The sequence below is a fragment of the Argopecten irradians genome, chromosome 12 (assembly GCF_041381155.1).
Source record: "Argopecten irradians isolate NY chromosome 12, Ai_NY, whole genome shotgun sequence".
Classification (NCBI taxonomy): Eukaryota; Metazoa; Mollusca; class Bivalvia; order Pectinida; family Pectinidae; genus Argopecten; species Argopecten irradians.
In genome coordinates, this window is record NC_091145.1 from 15,386,336 (window position 1) to 15,405,104 (window position 18,769).

Here is an 18,769-nt window from a genome sequence, read left to right on the forward strand (position 1 = left end):
CACATGTACATATATACAAAGTGTATGCATTTCTTTCTGTTGGTCATGATTCGATCATTTTGATTTATAAAAACTTAAAATTTCTAATGAAATGTCAAGATATAGCTAGGAAATCAAGGTATATATGACAATGTTTTTAAAACCATGATATGTATATCCACATATATAATATGTATGTATACTTTAATTTTTTCATCCATAGGTCAAATAAAATTATAGGTATTTCTTGTTTCAGTTCCAAAAATATTGGAGGTAGCATATATACTATAAGTTTGATATTATAGGTTTTTAGGTCATCTGACCGAAGGTCAGGATGACCTATTGTCATCGTGTTTCGTCCGTCGTCGTGCGCCGTGCGCCGTCCGCCGTGCACCGTGCGTCGTGCGTAAGACTATTTATACAAAAGCCTACTCCTCCTTCATCCTTTGATGGATTTCATCCATATTTGGTTTGAAGCATTATTAGGGAAGGACAATCATATTTTATATAAATGAGCCTGGTCCGACCCCTAGGGGCTGAGGGGTGGGGCACCAAAAGGGCAAATTTTCTTATTTTAAGCTTTAAAATCCTACTCCTCCTTCATCCTTGTATGGATTTCATCCATATTTGGTGTGAAACTTCATTAGGGAAGGACAATCATATTTTATATAAATGAGCATGGTCCGACCCCTAGGATCAGAGGGGCGGGGCCACAAAAGGGCAAATTTTCTTAATTTTAGCTTTTAAATCCTACTCCTCCTTCATCCTTGGATGGATTTCATCCATATTTGGTTTGAAACATCATTGGGGAAGGACAATCATATTTTATATAAATGAGCCTTGTCCGACCCCTAGGGGCTGAGGGGTGGGGCCCCAAAAGGGCAAATTTTCTTATTTTAGCTTTAAAATCCTACTCCTCCTTCATCCTTGGATGGATTTCATCCATATTTAGTGTGAAACATCATTAGGTAAGGACATTCATATTTTATATATTTGAGATAGGTGTGACCCCTAGGGGCTGAGGGGTGGGGCCCCAAAAGGTCGAATTTTTTTTCTTATTTAAAGCTTTAAAATCCTACTCCTTCTTCATCCTTGGATGGATTTCATCCATATTTGGTGTGAAACATTATTGATGAAGGACAATCATATTTTATATAAATGAGCTTGGTCCGACCCCTAGGGGCTGAATGGTGGGGCCCCAAAAGGCAAATTTTCTTAATTTTAGCTTTAAAAACCTACTCCTCCTTCATCCTTGGATGGATTTCATCCATATATATTTACATTTGCTAGGCTTGTTCACTATATGCAAGTACTAGCCGGTTTTGTTTACCATAACTGCATGGTAACATTGAACTTTGAACTTGCGTATGAAAATGTTCTATGCAACGTAAAGGGGCTACTTTTTTTTAAAGAAACACATGGCTTTGTTTACATTTTGACGCAACATTACGTGTATATTGTTGTTTTTCATAGAAATTTGGAAAGATATGAACAATACATATGTGTTTTTATATTTATACATGATACAAACATTTTTAAAATTAACAATTGTATAAAGAAACGGGAAAAATATCCCGACCGGGGCGTCGTGCAGTGCTTTCACTTTTGTTAAAAATGATGGATGTCAAATGTAAACATTACCTCTGTGTCTGTGTTCGTCCTACGATCAAGTCTTTGGGGTGGACGGGCGTGAGCCCCTCTGACAGAGGTCAGTTATAAACATATCCTCTTGTCTCTGTTCTTTGAGAATTTAATCGTGTGTATTATAAAAAATGCACCGCTAGTAATCCACGTGTTGACAGTTACGCGTCAACACAGCTACATTGTATCCATCGAACACAAGTGAAGTTATTCAATTTATCGATGGCGATGGATCTAAGCGTAGATTATATAATCACATGGCTCCCAAGGATGTAATATCGTCAAGTCTGACGACAATCTCAAACACATTGAGCTACTTGAAAACCTGGTTTTTGACAACTTCGGCAAACTCCAGTGTGTAAGCGTGCGTCAGCTTCGCCTCGCTGCACAAACGGTCACCGAGTTCACACATGTGACCGAGTACAAATACTTTAAGTTATTACGCTATATATTAACTTTTAGCAAAATTGAATATATGTTTAAAAATCTGATCTGATTAAATAAAATTATCTCATAAATTTTCTTTGTTTGTCATGTTTACTTAACACTAAAATATTGAACTGTTTTGTCGTCGCGGATGAATAATTCTATCTTACGTGAAGCGTCATAATTCGCTGTTCAATTGAGTAAGCTCCTCCCACTTTTGACCGACTTTTATTGAATACTTACGTCACTTTCAAATGACAAATTTCATTGCATAAAGTATAAATAAAAAGTCGTGTGAGTGTAAATATAGGGATTGGATTGCGCTTTTATGTTAACCATGCTTGTATGGAGCAATTCCTCTAAGAATATATTCAATATGGGGCGCTAACGCGCCCCATAGAACATATTCTTAGAGGAATTGCTCCATACAAGCATGGTTAACATAAAAGCGCAATCCAATCCCTATTTGGTGTGAAACATTATTTGGGACGGACAATCATATTTTATATAAATGAGCGTCGTCCAACCCCTAGGGGCTGAGGGGGTGGGGCCCCCAAAGGGCAAATTTTCTTAATTTTAGCTTTAAAATCCTACTCCTCCTTCATCCTTGGATGGATTTCATCTATATTTAGTGTAAAACATTATTTGGGACGGACAATCATATTTTATATAAATGAGCGTCGTCCAACCCTTAGGGGCTGATGATGGGGCCCCAAATGGGCAAATTTTCTTAATTTTAGCTTTAAAATCCTACTCCTCCTTCATCCTTGGATGGATTTCATCAATATTTGATGTGAAACATCATTGGGGACGGACAATCATATTTAATAAAAATGAGCCTGGTCCGACCCTAGGGGCTGAGAGGTGGGGCCCCAAATGGGGAAATTTTTCTAAATTTTAGCTTTAAAATCCTTCTCCTCCTTCATCCTTGGATGGATTTCATCCATATTTGTTGTGAAACATCATTGGGGAATGACAATCATATCACAAATGAGCCTGGTCCGACCCTAGGGGCTGAGGGGTGGGGCCCCAAATGGGGAAATTTTCTTAATTTTAGCTTTAAAATCCTACTCCTCCTCCATCCTTGGATGAATTTTATCCGTATTTGGTGTGAAGCATCATTGGGGAAACACAATTATATTTTATATAAATGAGTCTGGTCTGAACCCTAGGAACTGAGGGGTGGGGCCCCAAAAGGGCAAATTTTCTTAATTTTAGCTGGCTCACTTCCTGTTTTAAGGTTTCAGTCTCCGATCTCAATGAAAATTGGTCTATAGGGGTTTTAATTGATGCCGAACAACATGCAAACATTTTCGTAAAGATTTTGGTATTCCAAGATGGCCGCTGGCCCACTTCCTGTTTTAAGGTTTCAGTCTCCGATCTCAATGAAAATTGGTCTATAGGGGTTTTAATTGATGCCGAACAACATGCAAACATTTTCGTAAAGATTTTGGTATTCCAAGATGGTCGCTGTCCCACTTCCTGTTTTAAGGTTTCAGTCTACGATCTCAATGAAAATTGGTCTATAGGGGTTTTAATTGATGCCGAACAACATGCAAACATTTTCTTAAAGATTTTGGTATTCCAAGATGGCCGCTGGCCCACTTCCTGTTTTAAGGTTTCAGTCTCCGATCTCAATGAAAATTGGTCTATAGGGGTTTTAATTGATGCCGAACAACATGCAAACATTTTCTTAAAGATATTTGGTATTCCAAGATGGCCGCTGGCCCACTTCCTGTTTTAAGGTTTCAGTCTCCGATCTCAATGAAAATTGGTCTATAGTGGTTTTAATTGATTCAGAAGGGGGAACTTTAGGTAAGGACAATCATATTTTATAAAGGACCGAGGTAAGACCCATGGGGATTGTATGACCGAGGTCCAAAATGGGAGCTTTGCTTAAATTTGGCTTTAAAATCTGACTCCTCCTTATATTAATCCTTGAATGGGTTTTGACCATATTTGGATGAAGAGCTACCAAGTTTGTTCAACAAATGACATTTACCTTTTTCAGAAACTTACATATTCAACTAAGGAGTTCCTTGTATTGTTTATATTAATCGTTAACCAATACTTTATACTGTGACTTTGTTGTTTGTGCCATGAGTCAGATGACCGTTAAGGCCCATGGGCCTCTTGTTATATTTCATAGTTTTTATGGTATAATCGGATTAATCCTATTCAAATTTATTCAGAGTTTTTGAAAAAATTGCTATAAGCAAATCCCTTGTAATAACACATCTAATATTTTTTCTTTATTTCATATTAGCTTAGAATTCTTAATCTTATTCTTGATTTACCTTGGTAAAACTTGTATGTTACTGGAAAATGAACTTTTTAAACAGTATTTCAATAAAATGTCATACAAAGTTGACAGACACAGTAACACAACCTTAGTATTAACCTATACAGTCACAGCCACAGATGATGAAGCCTGAATTCCGTAAAATGACCATTTAACATGTAATTTTGGATGTATAAGACTAATTGAAATAGTTTCTACAAAATCAGCATTGTAATAATAGAAAAAGGTAAAATATCTTTTGAATTTTTTATTTCAGCATTGAAATATTTTGGGGGAAGTTAATTAATATAAATCAGCATTAAGTTGGAAAATAGTGGATGAAAACCATTTAATATAATTTCTTATCTGGGTTTTGGTTAAGTATGTTTACAGCATGCTCTAGAACTCCATTGTGAAAGGATTAAGTGTCTTCAATGTAAACTAATTATAAGTCAGCAAGGAAGTTTTTACACTACTTCCTGGAAAGTCTATCAATGTATGCATTGATATTATACTATAGCATGGATTAACATAACTTCTTTCTGCAATGAAATAATGTAATGATTATTAACTTTAAGCTTACGGCTCATAAGTATTATCATCTTAGTTTCATACTAATAAATATCAAATTACATGTTTAAGTATTCAAATTCTTTTATTTCTAAGTATTGTAAGTTTTATTCTTTTTGAAATAATATGTCTTTTGTAATTATCTGAATTTTGCCTAGACTTCTAACAGCTCTATGATGAAAAACATGTTTGTACATTTTCTATTTTGTAGAAAAGAAGCAGAATGCCAGAAGATACAAAGTTTGGAACACACCCATATTCTGCAGAGGCATGTCAAATTCCTCAACTCCCTCATCTCTCGATCGACTCTATGTCTCTGGTAAATATCTTAATCTTTTCAAGATATTGTTTTATTTTCATCATTATTGATAATATGCTTATTAAGGTCCTGGTTTCTGAATAACTGGATATTTAAGTTCATTTAAAGATGCTCCACCGCTGATTAATGGTATTTTTTCACTATCAAAATCAGGAGCAGACGATTTAGTATTTTTCTTCAGTCACAAAAGTAACTTACTCACACCATTACCACCATTGAAAAGTTTGAGCTTCTAATTTTTACTTCAAGTTATAAATAATTAATTCTGTGTCACTATATGCTACATAGAATGAAGTACTGATTGCGCATGCACCACAGGCAAAACAAATTATTTTACATTATTTTTTGTGTTAATTAGGCATATATATAAACACCCATTATTGTTCAAATAATGAATATCATTTATACTCTCTTGGCGGTGGAGCATCTTTAAGGATTGATTGTCAATTTAGTTACTTACAATGACTGAACAAGGAAGTTAATTGTGTGCAAATGAAGTGAACTGTGAAGCAGTTACTGGTCCATTTGCATGAGATTAACATCTTCATCAGTCAATGCAAGCAACAGAATTGATTATCAACGATCAATCATTATATTTATATCAACAAATTTCAAATTCTCACAGTTGAAAAAAACACAATTTTATGTATTTGTTATATTATTTAAATATTATACAAATTTGCAATATTGTACCAGTTATTGTACAGTATATTTATTGTTGCTTCAAATACTCACCTTGCTAAACAGTTACTTATTTGTAACTTATATTATAAATACCACCAATCTGATTAAAATACAGATCCTTATTATCACTGCGTTGGATAAGAGGATCTGACAACATCCCATTAGGGGTCATGTCCAGGTGACCTTTGGAAATGGCCAATCAAATTGCTGCTGCCAGAATCTTGAATGTTATATGGGGACAAAATTTTGTGAAAAAGCTGTCGAAATATTTTTGTGTACGAAGTCATCTCCGCCAAACAGCACAACAACAATGTAATTCTGGGCAAAATTGTATATATGTACTGTGGGGCAAAGGTCATCCAGATCCGAACATGACCCCTTATGGGATTTTGTCAGATCCTCTGTGGAACGCAATGATTGTAAGGATCTGTATTTTAATCAATGAAAACCACTCACAGTAATTAAACCTGGTTTGAAACTGATCATGTGTCAATGGTATTTTCGATACAGTCAAATAATATGATACTTTTGGAGCTCGATAAATTGTGTTAGTCGGATGTAGTCACAGATCATTGAAACACTTTTGTGATGTTCTTGAAATTTGGTAACTTCATTGTTAACTGGAGTTTTGTGATTAGAATTTCTAAATAAAGTAAGAAAAGAAACATTGACTTGAAATATTGATGATTACACTGCATTGGGCATGTTCAATGTTCAGCGTTGTTTCCAAGGGGGACTTGAGCCTATGTCAGCGTTTTCTCAAAGTATGTTTATTCTTCAAAATAGTCTGCATATATAGTACTGATGATGTATAAGAACACTTGATCAAGGGTTTCTGCCGGTGTACTACAAAATATATTACTCATACTTAAACATATATTGGCCTCATCGCTGAAAGTTCATAATCATATTTAGGCCTCATCGGTGAAAGTTCGTAATTATATTTAGGCCTCATTGGTGAAAGTTCGTAATTATATTAAGGCCTCATCGGTGAAAGTTCGTAATAATATTTAGGCCTCAGCATTGGTGAAAGTTCATAATTATATTTAGGCCTTTAAGGCTTATCGATGAAAGTTCATTCAAAACTAAAGTGGCGTATAAAACATAGTCACCATCGTAAACAGTCACCATAAACAATGTCAAAATGTATTTTCATGCCATTCAGATGTTTGTATGTGGGCCAGAATCTTCATTGGGAAATGAAGTGATTAATGGAGTTTATAAGTTTCATTGGGGCAGAGTGAAGGGAAAATGTAAATATTTGCAAATAACTGTTACCAAACAAGAAATAATTGTAAATAAAAGCAAAAGTGTAATATTTTTCACATCATTTTGTGTTACAAACTATGTTATGTTTGAATATGGCACTGTCATCTAAAAATTATGTGAAAGCCACTACCTAGACATTTGTAGTCCAGCTCCAAACGTTTATTTCGTTGTTTTGTTTTAGAGTCAGTTGCGTGACCTCATTCCCTACCTTACCACATTGATTCAAGGAAAGACGGCTGACTTGGCTGGGAAGGATGTTAAGCCAGATTGGTGGCCCACAGATATTCCATGGAGTGACACAAAAACAGACATAGCTCAGCAGGAAGTTAGTACCAAACATATATATCTAACAACTCTAATTCCTTGTAAATGTTCTTTTTCAGATTCCTGAAATAGACTTGGTTTCTGTACAGTTTGAAGTGCAAGACCTTGTTTGTTATTAGTGGTCGAGTGGTTTAGATATTTTTAAGCATTTCAAAGTTTATCATATACACTGTACATGTATAATTTAACATCTAAATATATCCATACATGGAGAATAAGTGTATATGTATCCAAATGAAATTAGTAGTTTATTTACATTTTCACTGCAGTCCAATGTAACCTTACCAAACACAGTTGATAAACACAAGCTTAATTATTAGACGTCATATATATCTGATGAAAATGAACTTCAAGCGCTTAATTATTATGACGTCATTATATCCTTGATGAAAATGAATCATTATTTCATTATAGATGCAAAATCCCTTTGGATTTCATCATAAAATTGTAACCAAATGTAAATATAAGCATTGAACATCTTTCAGTTGGCATTCATAGCCAATATGAATGCCAACTGAAAGATGTTCAATGCTTAAATGCTGCCCTGGTCCCTCGTGGAATGGGAGGTGGGAGTTGTCCGTATTATCAATTTAATAGCTTATAAAACAATTTTAAAAAATGTCAGTAAAATTAAAGAAAAATCAGTTTTGATCAACAAATTAAAGACAATAAAAACCTTTTCTTTCTCAGACTGTGTTGACAGACATGTTGAGGAATGTGGTAAAAAGCTGTTATAAACATATGGGCCAGGAAAGCTCGCTGCGTTCACAAGCCAAGACCAAAACTCGCAGCTCGGTCAGTATACATTGAAACAAAAAAAAAAAAACCCAAAAAAATAATAATAATAATACTCAGTAATTTCTATCATAATAATGATTTTTAAAGCTTTTAGACTACAGAGTTTGGTGTTCAGAATGTTATAAGATATTGTTGAATGATTTTCTGTGATGATTGAGACTCGATCCACTTAAAAGTTTACAAATGAAGATAAAACATTGAAAAGCTGACTGCTTTAAGTCGTTAATGATAACAGCAAATAACCATCTCTAAACCATTTCTTTATTTGACTTTTAGATATATCTATTAAACATCAAATAAAAGATATAACATAACAATTAGTACATCCCATTAAGTCCAGGACAGAATTTCCTGTTTTATTTTACATTTAATACAATGTTATCACTCTAAAATTTAACAAAAAAGAAATTACTTAAATGAAGCATTAAATCATTTTCAGAAAACCTATCCGATGATTCAGTCATACATTCAGCATGCATCAAGGTTGAAAGCAGGAAAAGGTAAATGTCAATGTCTTTGTTTAAGCTGAATATTTAAATTGAAACTTCATTTAATGGAAAAGTTTAGAAATAGAGAAAACCACAACTCAATCAAAAGTATTTATTTTGTAAACAACATTTCTATTTAATTAGTGCAGTGCCAATATCTTATTCATGACACGTTAATTCTAAGTATGGTGAAATTCAGAATTTTGCAACAATTTTGTCGAACATAATGATTTCTGATTTTGTACTTGTTCAAATTATCATCAATATTTTTTTTTGTAGAAATGAAATACAATGTCAAGCCATATGCTGAGATCTACGTGTGTTTTTTCTGTGAAAAAGAGTTCCTAGGTTGTGATGAGATGCGTCAACATCAAGAGAAATGTATTGATCGTCCTCCTACTTTACAAGCTGTCAGCACACCTCCACGTCAGAGCCTTCCCTCACAGGGACCTCCAGCCATCAGTCCTAACCCAAAAATGTTGTTCTCAGAAAAAAATGTTAGGCCGTCAAAGGATACGTTTATCAAACTGGTCAACCTTGTTCCTCAGAGAAAAGCTGAAAAGATTAGAGCGAAACACAGATATAGTCTGGAGATTGATTGTGAGAAAATTGATCTTGATGAGCCAATGTCACCAACTACACCGCGCACCCCTAAGTCACTCATCTCTCAACTCAGTCGAGATGACAGTGCAGCAACGTCTAAAAAGCGTTTGAGTTACTCCGAACCTATCGATAGTGATTATGAAAGTGTGTCAAGTGGGAATTGTGAGGAAGGGGAAGGCGGGTCGGTACAGAAGGGGAAGTCACTTCTCAATATTGATTTGTCTTCACTTCTAGGCCAGAGGATACAGAAACATATACACAGTGAAAGTAATCTGTTGGTTATACCTAATGCTGAACAGTTCTGTAAAACCCCAGTCAAAAATGACACCCTCGGTAAACTAAGACACAGAGTTGTGACATTCCCAGTGACGTATAAGCCTAGAAAGAAAAACGTGGGTAATTATACACACGAGTATCCATTCAATAGCAGACAGAAGAGAGAACGTTTCCGACGGGTGAGAACGGGATTAAACAAGTCCAGTTACAAGCTGCTAAAAAGTCTACCACAGTGTAAAGTGTCCTTGAAGCGATTGAATGACAAAGAGCTGCAGCGATGGTTATCACGGTTCATGTACAACAAGTTGAAGGGCGTCAAAACTGCATCAGTTGAGGAGGAGTCTGTGTTTCCCCGGGAGCCTCTTCTCATGTCCAAGGATATAGACAGTTTACTTGGGCTGAAGAGGAGATCTGGGAGTAAGGGTAATCTTGCACTGTCTCTCGCTAATGTTGTGTCTGAACAAGTGAATGCCGAGGTCTCCAAACAGAAGCTCACCCTGTATAGGAGTCTGATCACTGATGCTTCTTCGTACGGTGTTATGTATGGGGACAAGGACTTTGCTGCCAAAGCAGCCTCTATGAAAGGCAATAAAAAATTAGCATCATGTGAGAAAGACCAACAATCTGTGCCGAGTGGTAAGACCAAAGCTTGGAATGCTCCTTTCAGCTGTGTACTAGATCTGCCTGCCTATCCTCAGTCACGGTCAGATGACGACATCTCTCTTTTATCAATATCTTCTGATGAAGAGTCATGGAAGTCAGGGTGTTGTATGGAATGCAGAAGGAGAAAACATTGTCAGCCGACACCTGGCCAAGTGTTTCGGAGTCCATCTGTATCTCCAAGTACTGACAGTAGAGCTAAACTTGTCAAGAGTTCAACATTACCAGTAAACATGCCTCTCCAGATTAATCCGTACGCATCCTCTGTTATGGGGAGGTCACCAGATATATCTCCCTGTAGCTGTCTCTCTTCTCCTGGTTCAGACATTGATCACAAAATCTACCCTTCTCCAACCTCAACGACCAAAACAAGTTCAAACAGACTGAATGGGAAAGGATTTCCATCACCAAAGAAATGTCAGTCTGAGGAATTGCAGCCAGAGATGCGACGTACACGGTCCACATCAACATGTAAAGACAATGTGTATAAACTAGAAAGCCATGTGACTGCCGGTAAAACGGACAAGTCAGGTTTGCTTGGATCTCTACAAGATATCCCAGCCAATGACATTATTCTGCCTCTCTCACCTGCCTCTTCTTTTCCAGGCAGCTGTAATGATGTTAGTCTTTCTCCTGTCAGAGACACACTGCCAACAGTTGAAAGCTTGTCAGCACAGCGACGCATTCTCAGGGCCTCCCGGTCAGAGTCCCCAGGTGTTTCTATTCACACACAAAGCGAGTCCCCAAAGAAAACGCTAGGCCTACCAACAGTGAGAGTTCTTCTGAAAAGCAATGTGGGAAATGCTAAAAAGGATTTGATTTTAAGTCTCTCAGATGTGAATTCACGTTCGCCAAGTCCTTCCAAGTCGGTGGAACCAATGCGACGATCAAAACGGATTCTGTCAGGCTCTCCAAGTTGCAGTCCAGCTAAACTTCGCAAGCTGGAAACAAGATAGAATTTTTTCTGGCCAATTCCATGACAAGTTACTGATCATTTACATTGATCTCTATGAAGTGCCTGGTTATTTTAGTTTAACAATCACACTGCCAGACTTGTTATGATCCTGTGGACATTTTAGATATTCAGAAAAGCATCCTATATAGCTACATACTGAGATATAACAATCATAGCATCTTTATCTGAAAGCTCTATCAAATAGATCGTAAGTTAAAATAATAGAATCTACTGCACCATCACATGAAAATCATTGTGTTATGTTCTGAAACCTCTATCAAATAGATCGTAAGTTAAAATAATAGAATCTACTGCACCATCACATGAAAATCATTGTGTTATGTTCTGAAACCTCTATCAAATAGACCATAAGTTATATATATATATATATAATGTATTGACTCATGAAAATCATATTTAAAATATTTTGTTATGAAACCTCTATCAAATAGGTCATTTAAAATATTATGTTTTGAAACCTCTATCAAATAGGTCATAAGTTAATAGAATTATGTTAATTGCAGTATGTTATGAAATTTAAAATTTTGATATTGAGAACTAATAAGTTTGAGACAACAATGTTTAAAAACTTTAAGGTACGAAAGAGGACGAATTTGAAAGTGCTGGTATGGATGTTCATCAATCATGTCTGGTAATATCTACCACATTTTCCTGATCTTTTACTAGTTTTAATCCAAGTTTCTAGCAGAAACATACAGTTTAAGGTGTTTTTAAGTATTTTATGCGACAACCTTTCAGTTTTTGTTCAAGGTAAAAGACACAAGGATTCATACCAGTATTTTGTTTTTTAATTATTTTTTCAGTGTTATACATGTGATATCTTTCTATGCATGCTGTACATGTTCAAAGAGTGAAACAGGGATCTACTGAATATGTCAAGATGACATCATGCTTCGTCTGCCGTCATTCGTCGAATGCTGTCTGCCATCAACCGTACATAACTTTTAACATCTTAAACTCCTCAAGTTCCATCAGTAGGATTGAACTGAAACTTTCCCGAAATGATCCTGACATTTTTCTTCAAGAACAAGTGATGTTATTTTTCAAGGCTATTATTTTTCAAGGCTATCCGAAATTCAAGATGGCTGCCATCTATAAAACTCATTTTAAAGGTTCTTCTAGTTTATTACTGGTGCTGAAAATTTGTATGAATTTTAAAGGAAGGGCAGCTCAAGAAGTGTAGTTATCTTTACAACTCTCCCAAAAGCATTGTACTGTTGGTCCAAACTCCAACATACATGCCAATGCAAAGTGATCATATTTAAAACATGTATAATTCAACTAAATTTAATTTCTTATTCAACCGGTGCCAATATTTTCAGATGACTATTATTAAGGCCCTTGGGCTGCTGTTTTATTGATTTTCTGAGGGTATGATTATCAAATAGTATTCTGTTTTCTTTAGATTCCCAGTGTGCTTGTTAGACAATATTAAACTATTAAATTCATCATTCAATTCATTTTAATATGAAAAGATGCAGAAAAAAAAAATCAAAACATTTATGAAGCTTAAACTATTTTAATTCGTCATTCAATTCATTTTCATATTAAAAGATACAGAAAAAAAGGCAAAACATTTGTGGAGCTTATAGGATATGAATTGTTTTCTCTTTAAGCATCATCTATCCGACATGATGCTTCAGTAATTCATACATTGTAATATAACATAATTCACCAACAAATTAACTCCATCTTGATTGATTATAATCATTTGACATTATTCGTTTTTAAAATTTAAATTGAAATATTGCATGTTCTTTAAAATACGTAGTACTGTGTATGTTAACATTTGTATGAACAGATAAGTAAACTAAAGATAAATGTTACAGCCATTCCTATATTTAAGCTTTACTGAGAGGTTGGTGGCCATACAGTGGTATAAGCTTGTGAATGGATAGAGAGTGACAGGTTGTAAATACTGTATATATCAACTTTTAGTGCTACACTTGGTGCTTCGTCCAAAGGATGCCATACGGATGTGTGTGTATGAGTTGGTAACTGCATGTAAGAAATATGCAAGTTTTACAAAAGAGACTTGTTCAGGGCCAGCTCAACTTGTGCTCTTCTAAGTAGCAAGTCTTCAAAGATCTTCCACTTTACAGAGGGAAGAACTTCTGGAAGCAGAAGAGTTACAATATTCTAGTGGATCTAGAAGAGAACAGTTCAAGTTAGACTCTGAACAGGTCTTTGATTTTGTTTCTTTTTAAAGCATTTTATTTTTTTTAAATAATAAGATTTTAAGCTAAATATTAAGCTGCAGGCAATGCCTGTACAAGCTCCCTCCTTGAGTCTGTGATCTGGGTATTAAAGGATGTGCTGTATTGTGATCAATTGTTGCTACAAGTAGAATATAAGAAACTTGTTTAGAGGTAAAGACTTTTTGTCACAAAATTGGTTAAAGAACTGTTAGAAATTATCTATTTTAGTATTGAAGTTCAGTTTTGATTTTGTGCAAGGAGTCTTGATTTTTAATGGCTTAGTGATTTAATGAAAATGTACTAAGAATGTAATGATATAAATTGAATATTTTGAGTTCCCATTTTAACCATATGTATTGGGTATAACCCCATCAGAGTCCAGTTTCATCAGCATTCCTTAGCTTTAATGATTCTCCTTAGAAAAAGATTACAGAAGTAAGTTAATGTAAGTTCCTTAACTTACTGTCAAATTTTTTTACTTTAAAGATGCCCCACCGCCAACAAAGCATAAACGATACTCATCATTTTAACAATAATTGGTATTTAATTGTGTGTATAATTCATTTTGTTTTGGTGCATGTGCAATCAATACTTCATTCCATGTAGGACATAGTGCCAGGGAATTTTTAGCCCACTGTCATCAGATGGTGGGCTATTCAAATCGCCTTTCATTCATGGTCCGTTTTCCTGCCGTCCGTCCGTCAGTCCATCCATTAACTATTCTTGTCATTTTGTGACCGATCGGTCAGCAAGATGGCCGACAGGCGGCCAACTTGGATTTTGATAGTTGAAGATTGTTACCGCTATTTTTCAGAAAGTGCTGAAGGGATCTCTCTCAAATTTCACATGTAGGTTTCCCTAGAACTCTAGTTGTACATATTGCATTTTGGGACCGATCTTTCAACAAGATGGCAGACAGGCCGCCATCTTGGATTTTGACAATTGAAGTTTGTTGCTGCTAATTCTCTGAAGGGATCCTTCTCAAATTTCATGTGCAGGTTCCTCTAGGGGTCTACTTGTGCATTTTATATTTTGGGATGATCGGTCAACAAAATTGACGACAGGCCGCCATCTTGAATTTTGATAATTGAAGTTTGTTACCGCTAATTCTCAGAAAGAACTGAAGCGATCTGTTTCAAATTTTATATATAGGTTCCCCAAGGACCTTAATTGTGCATATTGTATTTTGTATCGATCGGCCAACTGGTAGCTATCTTGGATTTTAATAATTGAAGTTTGTTATATATCTCAGAAAGTACTGAAAGGATCTTTCTCAAATTTCATATGTAGTAATATGTAGAAAAAGTTTGAAAAGCAGAGAAAAGACCCCTCTTTCCATTGTCAGAGGTAGATCATTCTTTGGTGGGTGCTAAGATCCCTCTAAGATCTCTTGTTTCAGGATGCAATTAATTATTTTTGATATTTGTATCTTGAAGTAGAATAAGCTCAAATTTTTCAAAGGTATTAATAGTGTAAAGTAATTAACTTTTGCAACTGAAGAAAAATACTGTATTGTCTGCTCCTGTTTTTGATAGAGAAAAATACCATTTGTCAGTGGTGGAGCAACTTTAAAATCTTCTGTAATGTATTTGTATGGAGAATTGTATGTTAAAGAATAATTTAATGTTGATGAATCTGGATCAAGACAATACATTTTACCTCAATATAGATTTGTTTTAAAAGGAATTATCCCTGCCAGAAAACAGGCCAATATGAAATCACAGAAATCACTTTGCACATGTATGTGGGGCCAAAAGGATTTATGTAGGTTTAGGGTATTTTGCACAAGTATGGTTGTATAAAAAGCTAAATTCATTATAATTAGCACATAGAATTAATACATCTTGCCAGAATTGTCGTTGTCATGCATGCATGCTCTGTGATATCTCAAATGAATCAGATCTTAAAAAATTCCAAAAATTCCCCCTTTTTATTTGAAAACTACATGGTGGTATTTTAAGTGATCTTGTCATGCTTTGTATTTTAAAGTTAAAATCTAAGTAGATTAATTGCACTGTATTAGATGCAGCATGGTAAAATCACTTTCCCTGTCTTTGGTTATATACTAGTGAAGCTAAATACTGTAAACCATCCTTTTCACAGTGACTTAACTTTTGTGTAGATACCATATTCGACCCAATAACTGCCCAGGGCGTTTAGAAAATTGAAAGAATGAAAAGTTGCTAATAAAACAAATCTATAGTTTTGTGTAATTTTGATCTTTATTCATGCCTGGGCAATCAGACTTGGGCAATAAGGACATGGGTACTTATTGGGTTGAATACAGTACCTACATTTTAGTTGCTATTTAATTTAGCTGAAGTCTTCTGGTTCTACAATGATATCGTTGCTTTAACAGTGTCCGCAGTGATTAAAATCTCAAGAATTGTGTGCAAAATTGTGAAAATTTCGTAACCTGTGAGAGTTGTTGGTTTACAGTAGAGCGATGGTGTTGTGGTCTGATTGTTGATTGTTAGTGGCCTACTGTTGTTTACTATTCATACAAACTATATCTGTGATGACCGTAAAAAAAGTGAACTCTGAACATTGAAATGGGGAAAAAAGTAAAATTGCCAAAATTTGTGACCTGCAAAAAAGCAAAAAAAGACCACACCTGTATACAGAATTTTGACAAATTGTGTACTGTGGGATTTTAAGGTTTAATTTTTGCTGCCAAATATGCATATATAATCAGGGGTCTCAATATCGGGTGGTACCCTGTAGCTTCTGTCGGTTAAACGTAGCTGTGGTACTGCCTGATTGGGGTTAAATTACATTAGATAGCATACAAATAGTAAAGAAAAATACCCTCTGAGATTGCAATGGTACTTCCTCTCCTGAAAGATAATGAAACCTATACATAATATAGTATTTTGATACATTGAAATAATTATATATTAGGGTATTAATTATAAGTTCCATTGAAAACTATTTTCTGCATTAGAAAAATATTATATATTCAAGTAAGCATGAAAAATCTGCATTTTTATTAGACATATCACCTATGGTGTAATTAGGTTCAGATTGTGACATCTTACAAGTCAGGTGGTCATCATCAATATCAGATAACTAATTATATGAAAATACTGAATAAATTTCCCGAAGAATAAAAAATACATAAAAATAATATTAAGGACATCCATCCATAGTTAATAATAATACTTGTTTAAGAGTCCTGGAGTGCCATAGGTGTTTAAATGCAGTATATAGTATATGGGATTGTTTTTGGGATAAAATAGAACTTTCATTAGGAGCATGGTCTCTTGTTTGGTCAATATGGTATTTACACATAGGTTCACAAAACCTCAGAACTGTTAGGGTGAGGAGATTGTTATTTGGTTCTGACCAAGTTTAGAAATATATGGAAATAGGTAGCTTTTCAGGATACATATGTATATGGATTTTTTCAAAACAATTATTCATCTGAACATACAAAATAGTCTTTTATAAGTAGCTGCATAAGAATGATATGCTTTTAAAGTTATCAAAGTGCAGAAAACTGGTATGGCAAAAGAATGAGAGTTGTGTGTAGGAATGAAATGTTTCTGTGTTTTGTCTGATATTGTTATTTACTTTCTGTTCTCTATAAATGAAAATCATCTGTCACAAAAATAAATGTAATAGCAAGAGAGAGAGCGAGAGAGAGAGAGAGAGAGAGGGAGAGGGAGAGTTCAAGGTATTAAGTATTACCATTATTCCTATTCATACCATCATACAGCGTTATGTTCATAATTAAACTATATTGATATATGTAATATAGTTACCAACAGGTATACAAATGATTGTAAAAGATAATATAACAGAAGTGTCAACACAAACTAGCAAGTGTTAACCACTACAATTTCATTTACGAATGTAGCCTAACTATGCCTATTCTGTATATGCATATTACAGAGTTGTCTGCCCTTGCGGGTAGGTATTGACTGTGACGTCATGTGTTTGAGAGTGTAATGTCACACTTTTCGGAGAAAACAACATGAATTGCGCTCACAAAATAACGACTTAACTATTGATACCTACCCACAAGGGAGCTAACTCTGTAAAATGCAATGACAGAATAATTTTAGTCAATCCTTTATATCACCCAAATTCATAAAGTAGCCATGACAATTCTTAATATGTGAGATAACAGTGCGTTTGTTATCTTCAGGAACTGAATGTTTATTTTCATTGTTTAAGTTTATGATGAGAAGGTTAGATTAGAGTATTTTACAGCATGTTTGTTTTGAATAGATTTTAAATGAAGAGAATATGTTTGTCTTGTTATTAGTAATTGTTTTTTTGTAGATCTGAACTCGTTACATACTTGTTTGCAACTGGTTTTGTTGCACAGGTATATGTGTTCATTCTGAGTTAAAAATATTGGTTCCTTCAATGTATTTTATTGATCAAGAGTATCTTATACACATTTTCATACCAATATGTATACACTGTGGTCTGTTCATTCAGTCACAAATACAATATGCTGTTTCAGAATCCTGGCTTTATGTCTATTCATTGATATCAAACTGTGTCATATTGAGATGTTCTGGTATCTGAACTGCCTGGGTTTTTCAGTAAAGGCTATCTTTACATAAAGTAATTACCATAAATTGGAGATTGATGTACACTAATTTTCATTTCAACAATAATGATGTACTAGTATAAGAATTGTCTCTCTCAACTACAACTTTATTATTCATATGAACACATTGTAATTCACCCATTGAGGTTACATGGCCATAAAATTCATGTAAATTAAATGATTCATTAATTAATTTTTTAACATTCCTCTGTGTTCTTCATAGTTGAAGTTTTAGATATACTAGATGAAAGGTTTGCATTATGGAAAAAAATTCTTCTTCAGATGCAATTTTAGACAAGAGAAATGAGTTACCCATTGTAAGTATTTTTGATTTATTTCATTAATGTCATTGATTACCTTTGTAAGCAAGCTATGGTTGGAGACACGATGAAGTCTTTTTCTGTATGAAAGATAATAAAAACTCTGGTTTAGAGTTTTACATTGCCAAGAGAAATGTAATGCCTTCATATTGAAGGGAAATGTTAGTGATGAGATGTGCCACTGTGAGCTTCCATACTGTTATATGTACCACTTTGTGTGATTGTTGGTCAACCTAGCCCGTGTTCAAAAACATTACCTGTGATGTCTATACCTGCCAAATGTCCCTCACACATGTAGATAGCATTTCCCACCTGTCATATTTGTTGCATTCACATTGATCAAATAAACATGAATTACATGTAAACAGCTTTGTTTATTTTCTCTGTTTCTGC

General features: G+C 34.7%; 1 protein-coding gene across 2 annotated transcripts in view; it reads left to right on the plus strand.

The window, feature by feature from the left end:
• The window catches only part of LOC138336195 (uncharacterized), a 34,779-nt gene extending 16,038 nt beyond the window's left edge, over nt 1-18,741 (plus strand). For both annotated transcript variants that reach the window (XM_069285544.1, XM_069285545.1), the window contains exons 2-6: nt 5,109-5,216; nt 7,351-7,494; nt 8,184-8,288; nt 8,731-8,791; nt 9,059-18,741. In XM_069285544.1, coding sequence (XP_069141645.1) covers nt 5,109-5,216; nt 7,351-7,494; nt 8,184-8,288; nt 8,731-8,791; nt 9,059-11,274 — 2,634 coding nt within the window. In that variant the 3' untranslated portion in view covers nt 11,275-18,741. The remainder of the gene's footprint in view (nt 1-5,108; nt 5,217-7,350; nt 7,495-8,183; nt 8,289-8,730; nt 8,792-9,058) is intronic.
• The last annotated feature ends 28 nt before the right edge of the window (nt 18,742-18,769 follow it).